At 43.2% G+C, this 22,080-nt stretch overlaps 2 protein-coding genes across 6 annotated transcripts in view; one reads left to right on the forward strand and one right to left on the reverse strand.

Annotated features, from left to right (window-relative positions):
- Positions 1–9,773, forward strand: part of KIF3A (kinesin family member 3A) — a 50,140-nt gene extending 40,367 nt beyond the window's left edge. For 2 of the 4 annotated variants that reach the window (XM_008014379.3, XM_008014386.3), the window contains one exon: positions 4–4,067. In XM_008014379.3, coding sequence (XP_008012570.1) covers positions 4–52 — 49 coding nt within the window. In that variant the 3' untranslated portion in view covers positions 53–4,067. Of the gene's footprint in view, positions 1–3; positions 4,068–7,751; positions 8,310–8,338 lie in introns of those variants that run through there. The other 2 variants (XM_073010702.1, XM_073010703.1) reach the window with 2 other exon arrangements.
- A 960-nt stretch (positions 9,774–10,733) lies between these two features.
- Positions 10,734–21,465, reverse strand: IL4 (interleukin 4). 2 transcript variants are annotated; one of them, XM_073010704.1, is made up of 4 exons: positions 21,111–21,465; positions 20,791–20,838; positions 15,459–15,635; positions 10,734–13,027 (listed from the first exon to the last, which is right to left on the reverse strand). In XM_073010704.1, exons 1-4 carry the CDS (start codon positions 21,243–21,245, stop codon positions 12,926–12,928), a joined length of 462 nt encoding a protein of 153 aa, XP_072866805.1. In that variant the 5' UTR covers positions 21,246–21,465; the 3' UTR covers positions 10,734–12,925. The 2 variants fall into 2 exon arrangements, with proteins under 2 accessions (XP_072866805.1, XP_072866806.1); XM_073010705.1 differs by lacking the exon at positions 20,791–20,838.
- Between the last annotated feature and the right edge of the window lie 615 nt (positions 21,466–22,080).

Raw genomic sequence — 22,080 nt, forward strand, 5'->3', positions numbered from 1 at the left:
CAGAAAGCGTTCTGCAAAGCCTGAAACTGTAATTGACTCTTTACTACAGTAAATGTTACAGACTTAAAGTCACAATAAAAATTAGTGGTATTCTCATGCCTGTACAAAATCTTTAATTAAAACAGTGAAGACTTCTCTATAATTTCAGTTGATGGAAGCTGTAGATCAATGAATAAGACTGGAAATAATAATTTGCGTAATAACTTTTAGTCTACATATATTAATATAACATTAAAATTGTACAACTGGTGATTGTTCAAATTGTCGTACTACTATTCAATTGTACTGTGCAGGGAAGTTGGGGGAGCAGTTCATACTATAGAGAGTTACAGTTTAGAGGTATGTGTAAATCAATTAGCTATTTATCCAACTACTGTATATTTAGGTAACTAGAATTTCAAAATAGAAAAAAAAACTGTGTCTTGTTTTGCACATAGAAAGAAGCAGATCAGATTGTCCTGTGTTACGCTGTTATATATGAATGTTTGGACTGTACATCTAAGAAATGATTCCGTACTAACACTAACCTACCCAGCCTGTTTAAACACATTCTAATTGTCTAACATTTGTTGCATTTTAAGTATGAGATGACTGATCTTATTGATGTTCTGTAGAAAATTTTATAATTTAACAATCTTTGCGAGTATACATGTTTTTTAAAAAGTTGAAAATGTTTCATCTGAACCTTTCCTAACTTTTTTTTGCCAGTTTGAGTTCAAATCAAATACATCTTATGTTCTGTTTTCATGTTCTCTTGAAATATTGAATTGTATGTAAATATAAAGGATCTACTGTTGCAGAAAATTAAGAAGCTAAGTACTGCTCAGTTATCTTTGCCTGCATGTGTATTTTTAAAAATTCACTCTGAAGTGTAACTTATGGATGCTTTTCTTTGAGTTCTAAATTTTGGTGGGAATTACTTTATATCTCCCAGTTGAGAAGGGTCTCCATTTTCCAGAAAATACAGCTAAGCAAGAAAAATATCTTTTAAATACTTTGCCTTTAAAACACTTTTTATTTTGTTTTTCTGTTTTAAAAATAAAATATTATTTTCTGAATTTCTTCTATTGAGTAATCCAGTTAGACCATATTCCTCTACAAATAAAAACTATGTTGATTTCATAGTAAAGTAAGCTGTAATAGAATTATTTTTTTCTGTTGTTGGCTGCTTATGAAATTTTTATTTTTATTTTTTAAAGTTATGCTACTCCTGGCCGGGCACAGGGGCTCACGCCTGTAATCCCAGCACTTTGGGAGGCCGAGGCAGGTGGATCACTTGAGGTCAGGAGTTCAAGACCAGCCTGGCCAACATGGTGAAACCCTGTCTCTAGTACAAATACAATAATTAACTGGGTGTGGTGGCACATGCCTGTAATCCCAGCTACTTGGGAGACTTGAACCTGGGAGGCAGAGGTTGCAGTGAGCCAAGATGGCATCACTACACTTCAGCCTGGGTGATAGGGCAAGACTCCACCTCAAAAAATAAAAATAAAATAAAAGTAAAGTTATGCTACTCCTAAACCACTTAATATATGTTTTGTGGTTTTCAAAATTATGTAATCAGCCCTGAAACACATTGGTTGAAAATATTTTGAGACTTTATAAGTTAGCATTTATTAAATTAATATTATTTTAATAAGTTTTGTTAAATCCTAGTTTAATGACAAAGCTGTGTATAGAGTAGGGGTGAGTGAAGGTGGAGTACTGGTGAGGTGGTAATAAAAATGTATCCATAAATTTCAAGTCCATTCCATAATTGGAATACTGAATGTCCTGTGTGTGGTGAACATTTTCTAGGTGATTAGAATTGCATTTCACTGGCAGCATTTATTTGTGGTATGTAAGATAGCTAGAAGTTTATTACTTAACTCTGTGGGACATTGTTTAAATACTGTGAAGAGTTGAGGTAAATATGTGTCTTGTAAAAGCTTTGTGTGATCAGAATATTTTGGTAATTATAAAATGTTTTTGATGATACACATTTAACTCTGTTAGTAATTACAGTAAAGATATCTTAATTTTACCAGTTGAAAAAAAAATGCTTCTTTTTAAAAGTTCATGTTTCTAACCTTTACAATTCAGTTAATAGGAAAGGAGTAACTTGTAAATCAAGCTTTAAAACATGGAAATTTAAGCCAGTATGTTAGATGTTTTTTCTATCCCACCCTACAATGATAATAAAGAGAAATCTATAAAAAGTCAAAATAAAAAGCTGATCTATGGAAAGTCAATTGAGAATTTCTTAAAGCAGGCTACTATAGCAGGGGTGTTTGTTTGTTTGGAGACAGAGTCTTGCTCTATTACCTAGGCTGGAGTGCAGTGGGATGATCTCGGCTCACTGCAACCTCTGTCTCTTCAGCCTCCTGAGTTGCTGGAACTACAGCTGTATGCCTCCATGCTTGGCTAATTTTTGTATTTTTTTGTAGACAGGGGGTTTTGCCATGTTGCCCAGGCTGGTCTCTAACTCCTAGAGCTTAAGTGATCCACCTGCCTCAGCCTCCCAAAGTGCTGGGATTACAGGTGTGATTATAGGCCTTGAGCTACCACACCCCACCTACTATAGCAGTTTTTTAAAAAAAGCATTATGTTAAAACTGATTATACCAGATGGACATTAAATATCCATCTCAGAAAACCAAAAATTTGATATTTAAGCCTGGCCTGAATTTTTTTTTTTTTTTTTTTTTTTTTTTTGAGACAGAGTCTTACTCTGTCACCCAGGCTGGAGTGCAGTGGCGCGATCTTGGCTCATTGCAACCTCCGCCTCCTGGGTTCAAGCAATTCTCCTGCCTTAGCCTCCTGAGTAGCTGGGATTATAGGCAGGCGCCACCACACCCTGCTAATTTTTGTATTTTTTTTAGTAGAGACCAGGTTTCACCATGTTGGCCAGGCTGGTCTCGAACTCCTGACCTTGTGATCTACCCACCTCGGCCTCCCAAAGTGCTGGGATTACAGGTGTGAGCCACCACACCTGGCCTCAAGCCTGGTCTGAATATCTATATGCAAATATGGGACACTGACTTCAGAGCTATTCATTTAGCTCCAGTCATAGCAATTCTGTAGTTTCCTCACATTTACTGTGTCTTTGTCCATAAATGAAATATTTTGTATGGTGAGTGTTAATTTCCTGAGACAATATAGATGAACATACTTGCTCATTTTTTGAAATAAATATGCAGATTTAAAATGAGTGGCACATACATATAAATAGGTTATTGAATGGGTATTCTCTTTTCCCTTTAATTTAAAAAGTAGTATTTATTTATTAAAAGGAGCATTGGTAGAATTATTGGTTTATAGTATCTTCTTTAATAATCCTTACAATTACATATACTAATAGGATGTTAAAATTATCATAGTGTTTCCTATTTGTGTTTAGATTCTTATAAAGCATGAGATGAGTAATCACGGGGAGGGTTGCATCTCCATGTTTGCCCCATGAATAGAATCCATTTGACAAGCCATTTCATTTCCTTTCTGGAGAAAGGGAGTTGTTTTTTTTGTTGTTGTTGTTGTTTTCTTTTTGCAGCAAAAATTTAAGGTTGTTTTGGGGGAGGGGGTGGTGCTACTTCCTCTGTAACATGTTTTTAAAACTATGATTATGGTTTTTGGTTGTTTTTTGTTTTGTTTGTTTCTTTTTAGTCTGTTTTTAATATCCTTCCCCTTCACTCTTAAGGAAAGTCTTCTTCTTTCCTACAGGCTGTGAATTAAGGAATGGGTAACGTTTACATTTAAGTACACCAGTGTCTGCCCAATTTCCTAGTGTATACATTTGTTTGTTTTTAATTATTTTTTGTTCTTAAAAATACTAGAAGAAAACATAGATGTTTCTAGTGCCTTTGAACTTACACTGTAGTCTGACTAATTTAAATAATGAATAACTTCAGTAGCATTACTATAATACTGTATACTGGCCAGAATTACAAATTGTACAGTTTGTTGCATTAATTTCAAAAGCCACGCTTTCATTGTATTTTATGTATAAATTGTATTTGTTCAAGTTGTATATATTGATATTGTATGTATACATGCAGCATGGTTAAATAAGAATAAAAATCTTTTACCTAATGCCTGTAGTAGTGATCTGCTGCTTTTCTCAACTATCTTTGTGCTTACTTCCACCCTGATATTAATGAGCATGTTCTTTGTGCTTGGCATCTCAATTTGTGGTTAAGAGAGGCCTGTGTAATTTCACACCCAGAAACGCTTAATGTTGTGGGTCTTTTAAGCAGAAATCATGAAGCAAATCTGAGAGAGATGCTATTTACTTCTTTAAACTTTTAGGTTTGGCAGTACATGTGAAGGTTTGTTACATAGGTAAACACATGTCATGGGGTTTGTTGTACAGATTGTTTCATCACCCAGGTATTAAACCCACTACCCAATAGTTACCTTTTCTGCTCTTCTCCCTCCTCTCATCCTCTCCCCTCAAGTAGACCCCAGTGTCTGTTGTTTCCTTCTTCGTGTTCATAAGATCTTATCGTTTAGCTCCCACTTATAAGTGACAACATGCGGTATTTGGTTTTCTGTTCCTGTGTTAGTTTGCTAAGGATAGTAGCCTCCAGCTCTATCCATGTTCCCACAAAAGACATGATCTCATTCTTTTTTATGGCTGCATAATATTCCATGGTATATATGTACCACATTTTCTTCATCCAGTCTGTCATTGATGGACATTTAGGTCGATTCCTTAGAGAAATATGTTTTTTTAATTTAATTTAATTTAATTTTAGTTTAGTTTAGTTTTTGAGACAGAGTTCCACTCTTGTTGCCCAGGCTGGAGTGCAATGGCACAGTCTTAGCTCATTGCAACCTCCACCTCCCAGATTCAAGCGATTCTCCTACCTCAACCTCCTGAGTAGCTGGGTTTACAGGCATGCACCACCACGCCCAGCTAATTTTGTATTTTTAGTAGAGACGGAATTTCACCGTGTTGTTAAGGCTGGTCTCGAACTCCTGACCTCAGGTGATCCACCCGCCTCAGCCTCCCAAAGTGCTGGGATTACAGGCCTGAGCCACTGTGCCCAGCTGGACAAACGTTTTTAAATATGCTTCTTCTCATTGATAAAATGTATTTTTCACCAAAAACACTTTTTTTTTTTTTGAGACGGAGTTTTGCTCTTGTTGCCCAGGCTGGAGTGCAATGGCACGATCTCAGCTCACTGCAACCTCCGCCCCCCAGGTTCAAGTGATTCTCCTGCCTCAGCCTTCAGAGTACTTGGGACTATAGGCATGCGCCATCATGCCTGGCTAATTTTCTATTTTTAGTGGAGACAGTGTTTCTCCATGTTGGTCAGGCTGGTCTCGAACTCCCAACCTCAGGTGATCCACCCACCTCGGCCTCCCAAAGTGCTGGGATTACGTGTGAGCCACCACGCCTGACCCCAAAAATACTTCTGAGTTTTGTTATCCTTTTCATTAGGTGTTTGAGAACAGAAACCAATTCTCAGGTCATAACTTAAGGAAGTGTGTATGTAGAAAGTATTCTATGAAAGGTACCATTACTTAGTGGTAACAGTGCCATGATCTCATTCAGAAGCTTAAAGTATCTCCAACCCAGTAACAATTGGGTTTTTGTTAATCATGTTCTTTTGACAAACATTGTTTACCAGGCACTGTGATTGGCACGCTTAAGAAATTCAAAGTAGAAAACAAACTTTGATTTGTCAACAAGTTTCAAAGGACTTAAATTTTTTTTTTTTTTTTTTTTTTTTTTAGACAGAGTCTTGCTCTGTCACCTAGGCTAGAGTGCAGTGGTGCAATCTCGGCTCACTGCAAGCTCCGCCTCCTGGGTTCATGCCATTCTTCTGCCTCAGCCTCCCGAGTAACTGGGACCATAGGCACCCGCCACCATGCCCGGCTAATTTTTTGTATTTTTAGTTGAGATGGGGTTTCACCATGTTAGCCAAGATGGTCTCGATCTTCTGACCTCGTGATCCGCCTGCCTCGGCCTCCCAAAGTGCTGGGATTACAGGCATGAGCCACCTCGCCGGGCCTAAAATTTTTGTTTTTTAATTGACACATAATTATATTATGAGGTACATTGTGATGTTTTGATACAATATATGATGATCAGATCAGGGTAGTTAGCATGTACATCTTCTCAGACATTATTTCCTTGTGTTGTGAACACTCAGTATTTTATAGCTATTTGAATAGTCATTCTGCAGTGCTATAAAAACACTAGACCTTCTATCTAGCTGTAATTTTGTGTCTCAAATGACTTTGTTTTTAAAGACAGGGTTTTGCCCTATTGCCCAGGCTTGAGTGCAGTGGTGCATTCATAGATCACTGCCCCCTTGAACTCCTGGGCTCAAGCAATCCTTCTGCCTCAGCCCCCTGAGTAACTAGGTGCATGCCCCCACACCTGGCTAATTTTTTATTTTTACTTTTTATTTTTTGAGACGGAGTCTCACTCTGTCACCCAGGCTGGAGTGCAGTGGCACAATCTCAGCTCACTGCAACCTCCGCCTCCCGAGTTCAAGTGATTCTCCTGCCTCAGCCTCCCAAGTAGCTGGTACAACAGATGCACCACCACACCCGGCTTACTTTGTATTTTCAGTAGAGATGGGGTTTCACCATATTGGCCAGGCTGGTTTCGGACTCCTGACCTCGTGATCTGTCCGCCTCAGCTTCCCAAAGCACTGGGATAACAGGCGTGAGCCGCTGCACCTGGCGTCAAGTGACTTTTTTAAAATGTGGTTTTTGTAGGGGCGGAAACTCCTCTGGCCATTCCAGGGGTCTTCCTCTCCCCCACTTCCAGCTTATGTAAAACTCTTACCTGTGTGTAGAACATGAAGACAGAATTAAAGGCCTGCCCTGGCATGTACAAGATAATAAATTGTGCTGCCTTTGCCCCCTTTGCCCCTCTTCTCCAATTGAGTTCTGGAGCTATGGTATCCAGTTTTATCAAGCAATACCATTGAGCCACTGCCTTACAAAACCTGTTACTGCCTGTGTTGTCGGGATGCTGCTGAAGACATTGTCCATCCTATCATCTTGTGAAGACGTTCAAGAAAAATTTCTTTTTTTTTTTTTTTTGAGACAGAGTCTTGCTCTGTCGCCCAGGCTGGAGTACAGTGGCCAGATCTCAGCTCACTGCAAGCTCCGCCTCCCGGGTTCACGCCATTCTCCTGCCTCAGCCTCCGGAGTAGCTGGGACTACAGGCGCCCGCCACCTCGCCTGGCTAGTTTTTTGTATTTTTTAGTAGACACGGGGTGTCACCGGGTTAGCCAGGATGGTCTCGATCTCCTGACCTCGTGATCCGCCCATCTCGGCCTCCCAAAGTGCTGGGATTACAGGCTTGAGCTACCGCGCCCGGCCAAGAAAAATTTCTTTTAAAGCTAAGTACCGGATTGTTATATCAGACTATTTTCTCCCTGCATGTATAAAAAGAGTGAGGTAAAATATGCGTTTTCCACTGTGCTTTCACTGATAGGACTGTAATATCTGATGACCTGCTTATAGTCTTATTTTTCTCTGGATCATCATTTCCTCCTACTCCCTTTCTTCTTTCGTCCTAATGTTATTTTCTGTCTTAATCTTTTCCAATAAATCACTTTGAATCCATTTTTAAAACAAGGTAGAGTAAAAATCACTGAAGACCACCATTAGCCTGTGCCTTTACAGGAGAAGTTAACACAGTTCTGAAGCCACAGCCTGAACTTAAAGCAAGCTGGAGGAGCCTTCCAAACACATTTATTAATTATTATCTCAATTTCTCTTTCTTAAACTGTTTCATTTGCAAAGCAGATCAGGTATTCAGTCCTTTTTCGGAAGTTGAACGAATGTGTGGGAAAATGATTACGAAGAGGCTACTTCAAAAAGAACCTGTTTCCTCTCAGCATTTATCTTGGGCTTCCTGTGACCCAATCTTCAAGTGACTTTTATCAACGTTATCAGAACATCAGATTGTCTTACCCAAACACGTTTATGGCTCTGACTAAAGAATATGACAGATCAGACATTCCTCTCCACCTGCTCCCCTCCCCCATCCCTTTTTAGAGGGCTGGGGAAATTTTAGTTTTTAATCAAAGGTTTTATTTCTCCAGTTGTGCAAAGGAATTTAACTGGGACTTTACAACTGAATAAAGTATTTCTCAGAGTCGATACTAATCTTAGCAAGAGGATATTGCCTAACCCAACCTAAAAGCAGCAGAGTCATTACAGAAATACTATGTTGGCCTTGATTTCTACCCCACCATGAGTTATGCTACTCACCAGGTAGCCTGTTTTGTTTTTTATTTTAGAGACAGGGTCTCACTCTGTCACCCAGGTTGGAGTGTAGTGTCAAAATAATAGGTTACTCAAACTATGCACCCGGCCTATTTGTGTTTTAGAAAAACAACTGCTGGACCAGGTACGGTGGCTCACGCCTGTAATCCTGGCACTTTGGGAGACTGAGGCTGGCGGATCATGAGGTCAAGAGATCAAGACCATCCTGGCCAACATGGTGAAACCCCGTCTCTACTAAAAATACAGAAAAAGTAGCTGGGCGTGGTGGCATGCACTTGCAGTCCCAGCTACTCAGGAGGCTGAGACAGGAGAATCACTTAAACCTGGGAGACAGAGGTTGCAGGGAGCCGAGATCACGCCACTGCACTCCAGCCTGGTGACAGAGTGAGATTCCATCTCAAAAAAAAAAAAAAGAAAAGAAAAGAGAGAAACAACTGCTGGAGAGATTGTGAAGGATTAGAGGGAACAAGTCATGGATGATGGTTGGGAGAACAGATGTTATACACACCTGTGTCCCAGAGGTGGAAAGGGTCATCAGCCAGAGGACACCGCCCTCTCTTCTCAGCTGTTCTGCTTGCACTTGTGATTGGTATAAACTGAGGGAGCAAATGTGTCCCCTTATTCACGTTGCCTGGGTGTGCGGTGAGCAGACAAAACATCAAAACATATTTTTGTTTGGCTTAACTCTGGCTAATCAAGAACTAGAAGGAGTAGACAGCTTAGAGACTGAAAGTTGGAATAGGAAGAAGTTGACAGGTTGGATTAGAAGATAGCCACTTTAGGCTGGGTGCGGTGGCTCATGCCTGTAATCCTAGCACTTTGGGAGGCCGAGGTAGGTGGATCACCTGAGCTCAGGAGTTCAAGACCAGCCTGGTCAACACAGTGAAACCCCATCTCTACTAATAATACAAAAAAATGAGCCAGGCGTGGTGGCAGGCACCTGTAATCCCAGCTACTCAGGAGGCAGAAGAATTGCTTGAAGCTGGGAGGTGGAGATTGCCGTGAGCCAAGATCTCCCCACTGCACTCCAGCCTGGGTGACAAAGCGAGACTCTGTCTCATTTAAAAAAAAAAAGAGGCACTTTAGAGAGCCAAGGAGAGGGTGTCTGGGTACTTAGGGCAAAAGCCCAGTTGAGGAAATGCTGGGCGTGACAGCTAACTGGGGATTTTAGTACTCCACCTGGGAATGGAACTTCAAGTTGAGCTAATAAATTAAATCTAGAAATCAGCGCCAAGACTAGAGAAAGTGCCTGCTTTGCTCCTAGTGGAAGCTGCTAGGAACTGAGAAGCCAGCCCTGTGTGTCATAGGCCAGTCTGTGCCTAGCTCCATAAGAAAGCTCTATGTTGTACTTAGCCTTGAGATTCTCATCCTTAGATGATGTGGGCACCCTGAGATTATGTGGAGGAGGGCAGAGAAAAACCAAGAGCAGGGTCAATGACATGGACAGCAACAAGCAGAGCCCCTGTGGCATTTGTAATAGAGGTGACCCTTTGTAACTGTAGCCCAACAATGTTTCAATAAAAGCCATAGATTTGAGCCAAATCATTTTTTGATTCATTTATCCAGTAAATAATTATTACCCCCTAGATGCCAGTTACAGATAGTTTATTCATTGGCAAAAGGTGGAGGTAGCTGATTGACAGGAGGGAAAGGTTCAGTCTTGCTGTGGATGTCATATTCCACACGCAGACAAAAGGCGTGTACCATGAAGCAGGCACGGGCTGTGGCTGAGTTTGCTGCATAAATGTGCTCAGATGACAAGCATCTCAACTTTCGCTTAATCTGAAGTTTTCTCACCCACTGTTTTTATAAGTATCCGCCTCAATTTGTGTTCTCATTCTCTTCGGAAATTCAAAGGATTGTTGTTGTTGCATGTTTGCATCCAGAGCCCAGGACTGCCTGACTGGGAGTAAATGGGAATGTGAGTTACATCTTGCCTAATGAAGCTTACGTGGCGACAGACCTGCCTAGAGTCAGCATGTGTCCTTTCCATGGCCTGCTCTAAATCTTCCTACTTTCCTTTACCATCTGTCCTCACATACAAACTGTAACCCACTACCCATATCCTGTGGTAGACTACAGCTCACATTAGCCATTGAATGCAAATGAGCCTCAATCAAAGAAGAAAGGAAATTAAAATTTACAGTATGTGTCTTCTCCGATTGGCCTGAGAAGCCTCCATGACTCTCATAGCTACTTATTGCCCTTGGCATGCTGGTATTTTATGTGGGCAGGGTGAAACTGGCTGTGGTCAGGGTGAGACTTGAAGCTTTTGATTTGTTCCCTTATTTTGAAAGGGTTAAAAAGATGTTACATGTTTTGGTGTAATTTTAGTACTCGTATTAATTCTGTCACATCTCTGTAAGCGAGGATGAAAAGAGAGTGCTCAATCACTGTTACTAGATCCATATTCTTGCAGAGAACAAGTCTTCAAAAGGCAAGTTTTGATGACGCTTGGGTTTTTTTCCCCTTTTAATTTCTTTTAAATAACAGCTTTATTGAGTGAGAATTCACCTACTACCAAATTTATCCTTTTAAAGTGTACAATTCCGTGGTTTTTAGTGTATTCATAGACTTGTGCAACCATCACCATTATCTAATATCAGAACATTTTCATCACCCCTGAAAGAAACCCCACCCCCATTATCAGTCACTCCCCTTGCCTCCACACCTGCCCCCCACCCACAGCCTGTAGCAATCAATATTCTATTTTTGCCTCCGTGGATTCATTTTCCTGTTCTGAATAATTCATATTAGTAGAATCATACCATACCGTGGTCTTCCGCATTCGTTTTCTTTCCCATCACATACTGTTTCCAAGGTTCATCTGGGTTGTGGCCTGTGTCAGTACTTCATTTCTTTTTATTGACAAATAATATTCCATCGTATGGATATGCCACATTTTGTTTATCCATCAGTTGATTGACATTTTGGTTGCTTCTACTTTTTTTTTTTTTTTTAATTTGAGACAGGGTCTTCTTCTGTTGCCCAGGCTGGAGTATAGTGGCGCAGTCATAGCTCATTGTAGCCTCAACCTCCCAGGCGTGAGCCATCCTCCCGCTTCAGCCTCTCCAGCAGCTGGGACTACAGGCATGTGCCACTATGCTAAGCTAGTTTTTTGTAGAGACAGGGTTTTTCCATGTTGCCCAGGCTGGTCTTGAACTCCTGGCCTCAGGTGATCCTCCCGCCTTGGCCTCCCAAAGTGCTGGGATTACGGGCATGAGCCACTGTGCCCAGCCACTTCTACTTTTTTGCTATTATGAATAATGTTACTATGAACATTTGTGGAGAGGTTTTTGTGTGGACATGTGTTCCTAGTTCCCTTGGGTATATACCTAGGATTGGAATTGCTGGGTCATAAACTATTTTATCCTTTTGAGGAACTGCCAATTGTTTTCCAAAGTGACTACACCATTTTTCAATCACTCCAGCAATGTAGGAGGGTTCCAATTTTTCTACATCTTCAGCAACACTTATTGTCTTTTAAATGTTATTTCTTCTTTAATGAAAAACCTTCATTTATGCACGTGGTAACACACACACACACTTACAATGGAAAGCCAAAAGTCTCCAGCCCTGTTTCACCCCTCCTTAGTCCAAGTCCCATTCCCAGCAAACCATCTTCCTTTTTGTTTTTAGTTTTTCCATAACTATCATTATAATTCCAAAGATTTCTTGATTCATTCATTATTGTTTTTTCTTTTTATTATGAAAACTTTCAATTATGTATAAAAGCAGAATAGTATAATCAACCCCCTGTACACATCCCCAGCTGCAACAACTGTCAATCTATGACCACTTTTACCAACTGTTTTTTGCTTTATCAATGTTAGATATCGTATATTTATTTCCCTATTGAAGAAAGAGAATTTACCTAATTTATTCTACCTCTTCCAAATTTTTATAGTAAATTATTTTTCATTCTTCTATTACCTTTGTGATTTTGATAAATCCCTAAACCTTGTGTTCTTGTTCCATCCACCGTAGACAGTGTTATTTAACTCCCCCTTCTCCATGCAAGCTGGAGATAGCAGTGCCCACCTCTCTTTCTTTTCTTCTGCTTTCCCCTCCCAGCTTTTTCCAGCTATAGCTCTTATATTGTTCCATGGATAGCAATTTGTAGTCTGTTCTCTAATCATCATCAAGTCTTGTGCTTTGTCTATTGGTTGGTTCTAAGACTTGAGAGTCAAGATAATTTACATTATTACGACTTTAAATATCATTCACTGTAGAGCCATGTGGTGCACTGAGGATTACTTCTTTTTTTCTGTAGACTCAGTGTAACAATCCTTGTGCCAATGGGGAAGAACATTTTAGACATCCAGTTGATACCTTTTCTGTTCAGAAATATATGGTAATCCGTAGCACTCATGGACCCACAGTGTCTTATTTACATCTTGTGTGGCCTTGTATTCTTTAATTATCTTGTGCGTTATATCCCTAACTCGAGAGGGAGCTCCTTGAGGGGGAAGTGGTCTTTCCTGTTTTGCTCCCACAGCATTTATAGTCTCTTGGCAAATTAAATTGATTTCCCTAAAAGTTGCAAACCATGATTTCATTTGTCAAGTAAACATAGCCAATACCTTAAATGCCATTGCTGTTAGATTCTATATATACTTTATTTTATGATGAGTTATAAATATATAAATATTTTAAAAATAAAGCTATTAAAAACTCATAAATTAAAATATTCAGCTCCGACACTTTGAATATTTCTCTTTCATGATCGTCTTTAGCCTTTCCAAGAAGTCTTCCAACGTACTCTGGCTGGCTTCCTTCACAGGACAGGAGCTCTACAAAAGAAGCATTTAATTAGCTTGCATTGGTAATCATTTGTCTTGCCTGTCTACTTGATCAAGCCTACTCTGGCACTTGCCACCTGAACACTTACCAAACCAAGGCCTCCAGTCTAGCCTGACTGGGAGTCGTCTCTATCACTAGGCCAGCAGGTGTTGCCTGTTTTGGGTGCATACTACTTACACTTCTGGAAATGGTTACTGTATACCATTACCTATCTGCTTTTGGGGTGGGCAGGGCGGCGGGGAGTGCAGTCTCTGGAGAGGTGTGTCACAGCTAGGTGCTTGCTCAGAGGGTGGAACTTGAAGGTGCTGGCTCAGACCTGCCCGTGCTCTACTGGGCCTTCTGCATGGCTGCCTGGACTGCTGAGAGAGATCAGTCATGTGGCCCTCCTGTCATTAAACAGCAGCACTGCAGCACAGCAGCCCTAAAGGTGGGAAGGATTCCAGATGCTACCCCCAGGCCACTGCTTCAGTTTGAATCTCAGCTCTACCATTTATTTATTGTATTGCTGAGAACGTACTACTTAATTTATAAAAGCTTCAGTTTATTTTGTAAAGTCAGGACAATTGTTTGCCTACTTGCCTGCTTCATAAGATAATGGAGAGAATTAAAAGAGAACATGTGTTGTGCCAAGTTCCTATCCCATGACGTATCCCATTGTCTACAAGGTGATAGGCCCAAAGAAGGGATACATGTCCTTGTTCTCTTCTAAAGCCAATTAATTCCTCCACTCGATATTAGATAACATCCACTCTGGGCCACAAGGACTTCTGCCCTCTAATGATTCCTCCTCTTTCTCCTCTCTTCAGTTCTCCCTACTCCACCAGACCGTTCCCCCAGGTGCATTAGCATGCTGGGTATACACCCCACCTTAAAAGAGCTTCCCTCACTCCATAACTGCCCTGCAGCCATGGTTCAGTTTCTCTGCAGCCTTATAGCTAAACACCTTCAAAGAGTGTTCTGCCCTCACTGTTCCTTCTTTGGCTTCTCTCACCGCCCCATCCTCGGTGAGCCCACTCCAGCTGGACTTTCCTTCCTGCTTCTCCATTTACATCAGCCTCACCCACGACCTCCATCAGTCAAACCCAGGGGCCCTTCTCAGTCCTCACCTGACCTGACCTTTCAGTACATTTGAAACAGTCGACCCTCCCTCCGTGAGTGTCCTCACCGGCCTCCTGGGATACCGCCCACTCTCCAGTGTTCTCCTGCCTCACTGGTCTACTCCTCAGGCCCCTTTACTGGATCTTCCTCTCCTGACCTCCATGTGTTGATCTCAGGCTCAGTCCTTTGATCTCTCCCTTTCTGTCATTCAGACTTTCAATAGCATCTGTCTAAGGACTCTCCTTTTTGTACTGCAAGTTCTGACCTCTCCCCTAAGTTCCAGACTTTTCTAACCATCTTCTCAACACCTTCACTTGGCTGTCCAACAGCCACCTTACATGTACAATGTACAAAATTGAACTCTTGATCTTCTGCTTAACCTCCAGCCCTGCGTTGCCCCCAGTCTTCCATCGCTCTATAAACGGTACCAACCATCGCCAGAGGGGTTTAGGCAGGAACGAAGAGGTCATCTTTTCCTCCCCTGTATCTTACCCCTTACAACTGATCTGTCAGCAAATCTTTCTGGTTTTATTTTTAGTCATATCCCAAATCTATTCACTGTTCCCATCCTGTCCATGCCACCACCATCTCTAGCCTGGTTTACTGCCTCCCAACAGGCCATCTTGCTTCTATGCTTCCCCCTTTCAGCCTATTTACCACACAGTAGCCAGACTGACCCTTTTAAATCACGTAAATCAGATCGTACAGTCTTTCCCCTGCCCAAAGCTCTGCAGGTGTTCCCTGCCATACTCGTGGTGGAATCTCAAGGCCTTGTGTGATCTGCTGTCCTAGAAACTCCCCCTCACTGTGATCCAGCCACACTGGCCTTCCTACTGGTCTTCGAATACAGGAAGTTCATTTCCATCCTAAGGCCTTTGCATAGCTCCTCCTTCTGCCTGGAATGGTCTCTCCCCAGTTAGTCATGTGGCCTGCTCCCTCACTTAATTCAAATATCTGCTCAGATAATGTCACCAGCTCCTAAGTCAGCCCCCTCCCCCATGACCCTTATGTTCTTTATTCCTGTGTTTTTCTTTGTAGCACGTATCACTACTGGGCATCATTTTACATGTTTGTTTTTCTAACTCTCCCACTAGAACATTCCACGAGAACAGGGACTTGGCCTGCGTGTCTTTAGTGACACGTCCTCAGCACCTAGAACTGCACCCAGCACTTATGGAACTTCAGCAAATACTTAGTGAATGAGTGAATGAATGAATGGGTTGACCAAGGGTGCTGCAGCTCCTAAGGAGGAGTGTTTAGAAGTGAGGCTGCTGTCCACTAGGAGCCACGCTGCCAGCTTGCTAGGAATACAGTGCAGCTTACCAAGCCCGCCAGGCCCCAGAGGTTCCTGTCGAGCCGTTTCAGGAATCGGATCAGCTTCTTGTGCCTGTGGAACTGCTGTGCAGTTGCACCCAGGCAGCGAGTGTCCTTCTCATGGTGGCTGTAGAACTGCCGGAGCACGGTCGCAGCCCTGCAGAAGGTTTCCTTCTCAGTTGTGTTCTGGAAAGACAAATGCCACAGATAGCCATGTGCCAGCTCCATTTGGAGGATGGGAAAGAGATTTTTTCCTCTTGATTTCTTCTTTCCAGAGGGACAAATGGAGGTAAGTTTGCTCAACTACAGACCTGTCTTCAAGTATTCCACTGAAGGAGGGCTGCTTGCCACAGACATAAACCTCTGTCAACAACCTCTCCCAATTGTAAACGCAGCAGCCTTCTCCCCAGAACCCCCCCGTTTCCTTTCTCTTGGAGGATTTTGCTGAAAGGGTGCCTGAATAAAGCCACCCCACAAGGAAAGGGCACAGTGGGGACTAGAATGCAGGACCATCTACCGCTACAGCCCATGTTCTGCGTCCGTATCTCTATACCCCATGAGCTATTCTGCTATGGACAGTGCCCACATGAGCTCTCAGTCAGGTTCTGCTCTCGTTCCCAAAGGTTTTAAAGTCCAGCTTTCCCTGGAAATCCTGCATGCCTGTTGAATAAATGAGGGCACATCCTTTGGCCTGGACTCTGCTGCTTTGGGCAGCACTATCCGTTTGGTCCTCCCCATGGGAGAGGAGAGCAGCACATGGTCCAAGTGAGGAGCTAAGACATTACCCCAGGCAGCAAGAGATAAGTGTACAGATTGGGGAAAGGTGTCCTGGGAGATCAGGGGAGGCTCTGGGAGCAGGTGCCATTGAGCTGAGCGTTGGGCAGAGTTTCTGTAAGGGGCCTTTTGGCCCCAAGTGGTGCGGAGTGAGAATCTCCCTGGAACGCTGGCAACTGTGAGGGTCTGGCCACATGGCTCTTCCTGGGGCCCTTAACCTTAGAGAAGGGAATAGACACACAGGGAGACAAGTCATTGGGAACCCAGGAGAGGGATTCTCTCTCGGTCTGAACTGGTCTGTCCTCTCATTTTTCACTGAAGAACAAAGATGTAGAACTTAGAGAGGGTTCTTAGCTTGAGCCTAGTTCCTTTATCCAGTTGAGATAAAGCTATCCCCAGCGTCTCCCCCGACATGCTCTGGTCCCTTGCTACTCAAAAGTGTTGTCCATGACCAGAATCATGGACATCACTGGGAGCTTCTTAGAATACAGAATCTCAGACCACCCCTGCCCCACCCAGACCCTCTGAATCAGAAAAGTGACAAGATCCTCAGGGATTTCTATCGGCAGCACTGTCCAAGCAACTTTCAAGTTCTTACAGTTACATTTTTTTTTCCTGATGATCAAGGTAACGTGTATTTACTATAAAGGTAATTATATATTCAACAAAAGTACATTCACTCATCCCATCAGCCAGAGGTAACTACTGCTGTTAATATTTTGGTAAATATCATCACACTTTAAAAAACACTTTTTAAAATAGGGATCAACTGTTGATACTGTTTTGTAACTTTTTTACCCTTTGCATATACTATAAGCATTTCCTAAGCCCTTCGGTGGTATTTGAGAACATGGGTTTGAGAGCTGCATAGAAACGCATTGCAGAGTGGTGCTGTCATTTGTCAGGCCCCTTTACAATTGTAATTTGCCTTATTTACAGCAGCTTTCTGTTTCTGTAAATAAGTGGCAGTGAGTAAACTATATAAATCTTTGTGTTCATCTCTTATTTATATAGGCTACATTCTAGGAATGCAGTTCATATTTTAACGTTTTTTTTTTCAGGAAGATCTAGACCCAGATTGAGGCACCAGAATCCCAGGCTACGGAAGCTTCCCCTTTCCTCTGTGGGGCGTGACGTCCCATGGGCAGAGCGGTTGGAAAGACATTTACTTAATGAACTGACTGAGAGTCACTCCTGGTTCCTGATTCTAGTTGGAAATATAAGAGTGTGTCAGTATTTTTGGGCTCTTGGAGCCAAGAGACAGACTTCTCTGGGCTTTGTGGGCGAGTCGAGGTGGAGGGGACACAAGGGCTGGTGGGGGGCAGCAGATGCTACCTGAGTGTCTGGAGGTGGGCAGACATGCATGCTGCTGCAGAGGGAACAGTGAGATTCAAGAAGGCCAAAAAGCCTTTGCTTCTTTTCCCACAAACCTTGGTGAGATTTTTCTGAAATGCTGGCTTGGAGCCTGGAAATTAAACTTAATTTTGACCCATATATGGCCACATAGTATAGGAAAAAATCCTCTAAAGATATTTTTCAAAGGACTTTCTAAAGGAAACAAGAATAAAATAAGAATTGAAAAGAGTTTGCATTAAATGGAAAAACTTTAAAAGAATACATCCTAAGGGCAGCTTTAGTGCAAGGCCTTTACATTTTAGTTGCTCTGGTATCGCAGCGAGGGGGCGACACTCCATCCTTGCTGTGACCCTAGACTCCTTCCACCTGCCTGTCTAGCTCCGGCTGCTGAGTGTGTCTCCCAGTGGCTCAGGAAGTGCACTTTGACAGCCTGGCTGACCTCACCGTTCAGAACTGCTTAGGGAGTGACTGAGAAGGAGGTCTGTCCCTCCCAGGAATGTCAGGAAACAGCCACTTGGGAGATTTCTTCTGTGGCAGTGACTCTGTGAGAGTTCTAACTTGGTTCTTGACCAGCCTCACTGAGGACCATACAAATCCAGCCCGACTGGCACTGCATTCATTATCTCCCATCCTGCCCAGGGTAGTCAGCTGGTGCTCTATATGAGAAACTCCTTCAAAAAACAGAGATATTTGAGGTTCATTATGGAACTCTGTAGAATTATGAACTTTAGCTCTCTTTGGTAAGTAGGAAATAGCTCCATCTACTCGTCCACCCAAGAAACCCTTCATCGACCAGCCAGCTTGCTTCTTCCCACTTTGCTGTTCCTCAGACAGCCTTGACTTCATAGACACCCCAACAGGTGTTACCTGTGAAGCCCAGGACCTAGATCAGTGCCTTCTTTCCAGCAACTGCCAAGAGTAGAATGCTACCCAACTTAGAGATAATAAAATTCTTGTTCCCCCTGAAGAAATAAGATCAATAGGCTGGATTTTGGAAAGATGTTTTCTTTGGGAACACAAAGAAGTACCTTTTCCTCTGCATACCACCTGTGTAGGTTTTTGAAAATAGCAACATTTCACTGTTCTGAAATATCTTAACATGTAAGTAAGCAGTGCTGAATCTTCGAGGGGAAGAAAAGAGTAGAAGAGTGAGATTGAGAACTCCAGGAGGATGAAGTTCGGGGAAGGCGAATGAGATAGGTAAGAGTAAAGGCAGGCAGTGGGGATTGTTCTAGGAGATGTCTGTGTGTGTGAGAGGGAGGTGAGTGAGGACTGAGTGAAGAGGGGAGTTAAGGACGGGAGGGCAGTGGTGTCCTCGCCTGCGCCTGGAGGTCTTCCAGAAACAGCCCAGATGGATAGCCCCAGGCTCGGCATCCTGGAGGGTTTGATCCTTTCCAACCTGGGCACCTCCTTCTTAGAATCATCGCTTCTCTGCAACGTGTCCTTGCTTTTAATCAGGGTTATATCATCTCACAATAACACTTTCCACTAACTCAAGAACTGGATTCCAATCAGCCTTGCAATCACCTTCAGAATCACTTTCGTATCTTCACACGTGGAAACTGAGGTGCAGAGAGGTGTGAAGATGTGCTGAAGGCCAGCCACACAGCTGTCAGTGGCAGAGCGGGGTCTAAAACCATAGGCAGTCTCACCTCCAGGCCCTCAACCCTCACCCTTCCTCCAGGCCTGGCATCTAGTGAGGTGGCCCTTCCCTTGGCTTTGTTAGAGCCTTCTCAGCAGTGCCACAGGCCTCCAGAGACCCAGTGCTCAACCCGGTGGACTCTTGGCTTCTAGTAGGAGCCATCTCGGTTGGAAGGACTTAGAAATTTTGTGTATATGTATACATACACACACACACAAACTGTTGTCCAGGTGCAGTGGCTAATCCCAGCACTTTGGGAGGCCGAGGTGGATGGATTACTTGAGCTCAGAAGTTCAAGACAAGCCTGGGCAAAATGAAATGGCAAGACCCCATCTCTACAACAAAAATACAAAAATTAGCCAGGCGTGGTGGCGCAGACCTGTCATCCCAGTTACTTGGGAGGCTGAGGTGGGAGGTTAGCTTGAGCCTGGGAGGTGGAGGTTGCTGTGAGCTGAAATCGCACCACTGCACTCTAGCCTGGGTGACAGAGCAAGACCCTATCTCAAAAGAAAAAAAAAAAAGTGTGGATTTGCCCTTCAGGAATCTCATCCTGTATTGAACTCCTGGGATAATGTTTAATGAATGAGATAGTCCAGATAAAGGCCCGAAGAGCAGTTTCCCTCATGAAGCAGGATGGGCCCTGTTCCATGGCCTGGGTGCCAGGGCGTGACCCTGCCCGACACACAGGGCTTCACTCCTGACCAGATCATCCCCCTAGGTCGCATGGAAAGCAGTAGTTAGGAGACCACTGTGAAATTGAGGCTTTGGGGCTTTCATTCTCAGCCGTGTGTTTCCATGAAAACAGGAACTGAAATGCACAAAACTATTGATACGGCTGTAGTCATGTGTTTGTCAGAGAAAATGCACTATCAGCTGTCAAATCTATCTCCTCCCACTACAGATAGAGGGGTGGGGGTGAGGCAGCACAGGAGGCAGAGCGGCGAGGTGCCCAGGCAGCCGGAAGCAGGGATGTGCTGGACGCTGCCCAGCAGGATGGTTCCAGACCCAGCTGGAGGGGAATTTGGCCCGCCAGAGCAAGCTGAGGAGTCCTGGACCGCCAGCCCTGGGACCCAGAGGGCTGTTAGGTGGCCAGGCTGTGGAAGAGGAGGGGCTCTGGTGATGCCTTTTCTGTTGCCATAGGAAGTCTCTTAGACAAAATGAAAGCTCCCTCAACCTGTCATCTCAATATCTGTTTCTGTGAGAGTATTTGGTTTTTCAGAAATGTATGGGCCAGAAAAATTCTCCCATTCAACAGGCATTTATTGAGTGCCTCCTACGTTGCAGGCACTATGCCAAAGCTAAGTAAAACCCAAGAGGGCTTTTCTTTGACCAGGATCTGAGTCAGGACTATAGCATGTAAGCTTTCTATTACACATCTTCTAAATCAAGTGAAACCAGAAAGACCAAAACACACTTAAGAGTAAAAATCAGACTTCTCGTTCTTTGAAAACATGTAACACCTTAGAGTTAATTTGGGCCCGCTTGTTTTCCATTAGACAAGTTTCTTATTCAGACACTTGGGGATGGATCTCCCCATTTGCTAAAACAGACCGTGGGATGGCTTCTTACCTTGGAGGCAGCAAGGATGTCCGTTACGGTCAACTTGGTGCACAGAGTCTTGGTCCAGGCAGAAATGAGAGAGCAAGAGACAGAGTTAACCTCTAACTGGACAGAGCAGTCCTTGATGAGCATCTCTCACTCCCTCCAACTGAGGAAACTTCCTACAAACCCTCAGAAAAAAGAGTGACAGGGGAAGCCTGGCTGTGTGCCCTGGGCTGCCACCAACCACCAGTTCCAACTTCTCTAGCAACTGTTAACGTTTTCATGGCCTAGAAATACTGACAGCATCACCAGAACATCTGGAGAGATGGTGCCAGATAGGTACTCACCTTCTGCTCTGTGAGGCTGTTCAGAGTTTCGATGATCTCCTGTAAAGCGATATGGCAGTTGTGTCCGTGGACAAAGTTGCCGGCACATGCTAGCAGGAAGAACAGAGGGGGAAGCAGTTGGGAGGTGAGACCCATTAATAGGTGTCAATTTGCAATGACAATGTGAGACAATTAGTTTATCAGGAGAAGCTAACGATGCAATGCTGACAAAGATATCTCTATATATAGATTTAAAATTGCTGAAACCGAGGGAAAATGAGTTTACATTGGAAATTTTCGTTACACCAGATTGTCAGTCACTTGGGGCCAATCAGCACCTCTCTTCCAGGAGAAAAAATGCCTCACAAACAGGTAAAATGTTCCTGTGAAATCAGACCAATAGGAAAATGAAACCTTTTTAAAAAAATTAACTACAAAGTTTCAGCATAGGAAATTACACCATAATTTGCTCTTTAGATTAATCTTATCAGCTTGGGGCTGCTGCTGGCTTTTTGCTTTGCATAGAAGGAAGAGGCCACAGGTGTCCGAATTTGTTGTAATGCAGTCCTCCTGGGGAAAGATAGAGTAATATCAAGAAAGTTTGACTTGAAAAGTATTTTAACCTGGCTTCTTCCAAGTACAGGTGGCATCTTGGAAACTGTCCTGTCGTGGAAAAGCTGATCTGGGGCTCTTTCTCTGCGTAGAGGGAGAATAACAGGCAGACTCTCCTGCCCCAGCACTGGGGGACAATGTTCTCCCAAGTTTAGGTGTTTGGAGAAGGACAGGTCACATCAGGTGGGCCTAGTTTGGGTCCCAGCAGGTCCATAAGGTTCTTACCCATAAGGAAGCCCTTGGCAAGGTAAGTCTATTCTGAGGTTTCAGGAATAACTTTTTTTTTTTTTTTTTTTTCTGAGACAGGGTCTCTGTCACCCAGGCTGGAATGCAGTGTTGTGATCAGGGCTCACTGCAGCCTCAACCTCCCAGGCTCAAG

The sequence above is a fragment of the Chlorocebus sabaeus genome, chromosome 23 (genome assembly GCF_047675955.1).
Source record: "Chlorocebus sabaeus isolate Y175 chromosome 23, mChlSab1.0.hap1, whole genome shotgun sequence".
NCBI classification, from domain to species: Eukaryota; Metazoa; Chordata; class Mammalia; order Primates; family Cercopithecidae; genus Chlorocebus; species Chlorocebus sabaeus.